The sequence below is a fragment of the Carcharhinus amblyrhynchos genome, chromosome 10, assembly GCF_965287045.1.
Source record: "Carcharhinus amblyrhynchos chromosome 10, sCarAmb.v2.hapA, whole genome shotgun sequence".
NCBI lineage: Eukaryota > Metazoa > Chordata > Chondrichthyes > Carcharhiniformes > Carcharhinidae > Carcharhinus > Carcharhinus amblyrhynchos.
The window spans coordinates 77,807,324-77,813,239 of record NC_137333.1 but is presented as its reverse complement, the minus strand read 5'-3'; the positions used below and the strand labels follow the sequence as shown (position 1 = coordinate 77,813,239).

At 41.9% G+C, this 5,916-nt stretch overlaps 1 protein-coding gene across 1 annotated transcript; it reads left to right on the top strand.

Annotated features, from left to right (window-relative positions):
- Positions 1 to 779: 779 nt before the first annotated feature.
- On the top strand, positions 780 to 5,331 carry LOC145349093 (high mobility group protein B1-like). Its single transcript, XM_080197424.1, has 5 exons — positions 780 to 909; positions 2,423 to 2,584; positions 3,642 to 3,790; positions 4,126 to 4,300; positions 4,703 to 5,331. Exons 2-5 carry the CDS (start codon positions 2,435 to 2,437, stop codon positions 4,868 to 4,870), a joined length of 642 nt encoding a protein of 213 aa, XP_080053550.1. The 5' UTR covers positions 780 to 909; positions 2,423 to 2,434; the 3' UTR covers positions 4,871 to 5,331.
- Positions 5,332 to 5,916: the final 585 nt, after the last annotated feature.

Sequence of the window (5,916 nt, the reverse complement as noted above, 5' to 3'; positions counted from 1 at the left end):
TGTGAGTGTGTATGGTTGTGTGAGTGTATATCTGTGTGTGTGTATATAGCTGTGTGAGTGTATACAGCTGTGTATAGCTGAGTATATATAGCTGAGTGTGTATAGCTGTGAGTGTATATACCTCTGAGTGTGTGTGTATAGCTGTGTGAGTGTACAGCAGTGTGTATAGCTGAGTATATATAGCTGAGTGTGTATAGCTGTATGTGTGTATAGCTGTGTGAGTGTATACAGCTATGTGTATATCGCTGAGTGTATATAGCTGTGAGTGTGTGTGTGTATAGCTGAGTGTGTTTAGCTGAGTGTGTGTGTATAGCTATGTGTGTATATAGCTGTGTGTGTATAGCTGTGACTATGTGTGTGTGTAAAACTGAGTGTGTATAGCTGTGTATGTGTATAGCTGTTCTTGTGTGCGTATAGCTGTGTATGTATGTGAGTGTATAGCTGTGTGTGTCGCTGTCTGCGTATTGCTGTGTATCTGTGTGAGTATATATAGCTGTGAGTGTGTATAGCTTTGTGTGTATATAGGCTGTGTATGTGTGTGTAGCTGTGTGAGTATATATAGCTGTCTATATATATAGCTGTGAGTGTGAGTGCGGCTGTGTTTGGGTTTTGTATTTGCGCGCTGTTTTGCCCTGGGCCGTCGGTTTCCCCGCGGCGGCCAATGGGAGGGCGGCTCTAGTCAGAACAATGGGAGTGCGGTGGCCAATGGAGGAGCGGGCTGGCTCGGCGGCGGCCAATGGTGGTGCGGCGGTGTGTGCGCAGGCAGACACAGCCATTGCAGCGCGGGGCTGAGAGTGAGAGAGAGCAGCGGCACAGAGCGGAGCGGGGCACAGAGCCCACAGGCAGCGGCTCTCACTCACCCACCCGCCCACCGAGGGGGGGCCCCCAAATCCGGCATCTTCTCAATCGGCATGTCTTACTCTCTTCTTTTGTTTGGAGGGAGGCGCGTTGTTGGGCTTAAAAAGTTAAAGAAAAATTCCAACCCCCCCCCCCCCCCCCGCTCCCCTTACCTCAGCAGCGCTGTTTAACATGGCTGACGGCGGCTGAGGGAAAGCCATTATTAAACAGCAAGCGCGTCGAGCAGCGAGTTGGCTTCAACTTTTCGCAGGCGTGTGTGGCGGCGCTCGGCTGGCAGGGCGGCGGGCTTTGAGAGCGGGATCGGGTAGCCCGGGCTCCGGGCTATCGGGACGTGAGCTTCTTTTGTCCGGGGATGTGGGCTGGCAGGGCGAGCGGGGCTGCTTTTCTCTCTCTCCCCCCCTATCTCTCACAGACAGACGCTGCTATCAAGATGGAGCCATGTAATGTGTGTGTGTGTTAGAGGCGAGCGGCCATTCGCGGCTCTAACACTAAACTAGATATACAAAGCCCACACTATAACTACATACCCCTCAGCGCAAAGAGCAGCGGCCCGAAAAACACCCGCAAAACCCGCATCTGCAACCGCCCAACCGCCCCAAGACGGTGCCGGGTGACATTTGAAGGGGACTTTCTCTCATGAAGAAGGCTTTTTCAACATGGAAGAAGAAATATTGTCGTTGTTGTTTGACCTCTTTTTTTTTGTTCTCAGCCATTGCTTCCAAGCCGCACCATTTTAAACGGAATGAAAGATTTGGGCGACCGATTAACTTTCTTTTTTTAAGAAACAAACCGTGGTGAAATAAAATATATATTTTTTTAAATTGGATTTTTTCTGATTTTTTTTAAAAAACAATTTTTAAACAGTTTTAAAAATTATCCGCCTCCGACAATAATATGGAAAATAATATGACAAAGTAAAAGTGATGAAGAAAACTTAACACGAAGTGTTTTATTATTATTTAAAAACTTTTAGCCGTGAAATGTTAGGCGGGGCTTTTAAATCGCGGAAATATTGTTTAGACTGATTTTTTTTTTGGTGAGGGGTCTGTTTTGCTTCGGTTTTAAAGTTCCGCTAGGGATGGGATTAATGCTGAGGGCAGATTTGCAACAATAACATACAACTGGTTCCATTGAATTTGGATCCCCTCGTAGTCCTCTGTTAAAATGTGTGGGGCGCGGTTGTTTTTCAAGGGAATAGGAGGGGGGCGGTGGGGAACAGCGTTCCCACCCACTAAATTGGTTGATTTTTAGAAGTATTTTAAGATGAAAATCGTGTCCTGAATAATAGTTCTCGTTAAGAGATACAGACCTTGAGGCAGGTAGTTTAAGGTGCCGATGGGTGATGCAGATGACACACCAACAATATGCTTATGCTACTGATACTTGTACCCCGAAAACTTGTGTTTTTCTAAGTGACTTGAGGAAATGCACACACTGCATTATGAATAAAGTTCCCCCACTCCCCAAGCAGAGCATCGTGCCTCGATTTCATGAACTACTGGAGTACGCGTGAAATATTAAGGATCGTAAAGAATGGAATTTATTCTCTTCTGCTTTTTTTCAGAAAAAGGCCAAAATGGTAAGAGGTGATCCTAAAAAACCCCGAGGCAAAATGTCCTCCTATGCCTTCTTTGTCCAAACTTGCCGTGAGGAGCACAAGAAGAAGCATCCTGATGCAACTGTCAACTTTTCCGAATTCTCAAAGAAGTGTGCAGAAAGATGGAAGGTGGGCCCTTTGTTTTCCCTGGGTTGCACATTTAATTGCCAGGTTTAATTGTTATCTGATTTCTCGAGTATCTACAATAAGTTCTTTACCAAAATAATATTGATGGGAGGCCCTATTGCCCATTTTTTTTTACCGTACACGTGGAGATTCTACAGTGTATTTTCTCCACCTTTGCTACAGTATCCATTCATTTCAAAATATTGAGTTCCTTGACTGGAAATACTTCAGTATTCAGTAGTGTTTGTGAATTTGCCTTGTTCTGAAATTGTCACCCTTCTACTATTTAATTTTCAAATAATATCCTGGATTAACATTTACAATGTTAAAAGATATTCTGGAATAGTGAAATCACCATTTTACTATTGTCCATGTTTTTGTAGTTTCTCTTGACATCAAACAGCTTTGTAGTTTTTAATTGCACAGTCTTCAGTGTCTGAATGTTCTCTTTACACTTCCTAGTGATAAATATTGTCCTGTTCCAGAGAAGTTGCTTGACTAGAACTCTCTAATTTACGTATGAACTAGGAACAGCAGTAGGCCATTCAGTCCCTTGAGCCTGCTTCACCATTCAACAAGACTGTGGCTGATTTGATTGTGATCTCCCTGCAATACCCTTTGATTCTCATGTCAATCAATATCTAACTCGCCCTTAAAAATACTCAATATTCCTGCTTCCACTGCCCTCTGGGAAGTGTGTTTCATAGACTCGTGGTCCTCAGAGAGATGATTATTACTTAACAGTAAATAAATGTGATCTGTGCCATCTTTTCATTCATTTCTGGTTTAATAGAATAACGCATGGAAATAAGTAGACTGGAACATTACTGAATCAGGTTCAGACTCAGGTGATGGCAGGTGTGATTGAGTTGCACAAAATGTCAGAGTGTGGTGGCAAGAATGGTAAAAATCCTGGATTATCAAATATTAAAGCTTGGAATTTTATTTGTCGGCAAAAATTGTAACTGCGGATTTGCCTTGTCAGTTTCACGGAAATCCTCTGTAAAGTAAAATGTTTGAGAATTTTTTTAACGGTTATTTTAATTGAATTCTTTTGCAGTCCATGACAAGTAAAGAGAAACTAAAATTTGAAGATAAGGCAAAAGAAGACAAGATCCGTTGGGAGAAAGAAATGAAGAACTATGAGCCACCAAAAGGTGCCAAGAAGACAAAGAGAAAGAAGGACCCAAATGCACCAAAAAGACCTCCGTAAGTTTTCACAAAATATATGAAGATAAAATGCCAGAAGTTTGACCAGAAAAGTTGGTCAAAGAGGGTGCGTTGGATTAGCAGTGCTGGAGACAATATTTGAATACTTGTTCATTAAGTTTGTTCATATAAGCATCTAGCCTGAACTCCAGTGCACTAATTTCTTTGAACAAATGGGACAACTGCTATGGCAACAACATCCCCCACAACTGCAATTAAGTTGGGTACTGCCCTTTGGGTGGAAGAAAGTAAATTTAATGTTTTGTACATTTACTTGTAACATCTCTGATTTTTGCTTTATTTTGAAATAATTATTTAACTCTGATTAATTTCAGATCTGCATTCTTTGTATTCTGCTCTGACTGGCGCCCCAAAATTAAAGAGGAAAATCCTGGGTCATCAATTGGGGACACAGCCAGGAAGTTGGGACTGCTTTGGAATGCAACGGCTGCAAATGATAAGATTCCATATGAAAAGAGGGCAGCAAAGCTGAAGGAAAGATATGAAATGGTAATATTTGACTGAATGATGCTACCTTTATTTGTTGTTTTCCCTTCCTCCAAAGAAATGAGGCTGATTGACATAGTTTGAGCTGCATAGTACCCAGTATGCCCCCCATCTGGCCTTGAATAGGCAGACTGAGGATGAAGGGGGATAGTGGTTACAGATGAGTGATATTGCTTGGATGGATATTTGGAGTGAAAACCAAGAATTCCTGAGGTTACTTTACAACTTGGCACAAGTCAATGATTAAACTTACCATTACAACAGTGATACTTCTCAGGTCTTTTGAGGTAGAGAGTGCTATTACATTTTCAACAAATATTGAACTACATTGATTCTGGCTAATGTAGTTAATGGAAAAAGTGATTATTTATCTCGGTTAAAGAAACATTTATTCTTGACTTTTAGGATCTTGCAGCATATCGTGCAAAAACAAAGTCTGACTCCACTAAGAAGGCTTCAGCTGCCAAAGTGGAAAAGAAGAAGGTGGTGGAGGAAGAGGATGATGATGATGAAGAGGAAGATGAGGAAGAGGAAGAAGAAGAGGAGGAGGAGGAGGAAGAAGAAGATGATTGAATTTTACCTTTCTTCCAGCAACATTTCTCGGCTATTGAGCATTTACCCCTGCCCTGTACACACTCTGCTTCTTTTTAAAATATATAAGGCTATGTATATGAGAATTTGATTTTAAACTGTACAGTTTATTTTTGTTTTGTATAGTTAACGCACTATGACAGTGTATTTGGATGGCCCAATGGTTCTTAGCAGTGTTTTGTTTGACACTTAACCTTGGCCGGTACGGTGAGGGGATGACAATAAATTGGCTTGGTGAGAGTGATTTCATGTTGGTACACGTTACCAACTAGCTTTGAGGGAGGGGAGAGTTAATTTGCTTTTGAGTTGTTGTAAGGTTCTTGGTGTATAAGACATTGTGCTAGAAATTGAGATTGCCACACTGTAATTGCCTAAAAATTGCAGCTTTTTGTTTTTGTTGACCTTTTAAAATGCTTATGAAATAAAACTTTTTATTAATGCTCTCCAGTTGTGTTTTATTCTGCAATAAATTATTCTGCATTTTATTAACCAGGTTAAAGTCCAATGGGTTTATTTGGAATCACGAGGTTTCAGTTTGAGACTAACTGTGCCCACCCCAATCCAACGCTGGCATCTCCACATCAGTTTTGAGGAGACAAGATTGCAAGCTTGACAGGTTTACTCTGCTTAGGCTTCGGGTGAAGGAAACCTCCCTACAATCCCCCTTTTTTTGACTGACCCCTGCAACCACCCCAAAAGCCTGCTCCTCTCTGGGTGGTCGCTACTGCCCACCTCTCTGTGGGGCCAATTAGAAACCAGAAAAAGAGTAGGGGCAGAGAGAATGACATTGTTTGATTGCTTTATCTTCACACCAAAGAATTAACACTGCACAAGAAGAGGGGAAATAGAAAGGATATGCTACAGGCAGGTGGACATGCACTCTCTTCAAAGACTCAACTCCAAAATCTGACCTGAAACTGCCTGAGTGGCAAAAATGGTCCAGCTAAAAATTCAGTACATCAGAGTATTCTTTTAAATTTATTGTGCCATCAGTACCGTGCTTCCCTCAAGTTCATTCATTACTTACA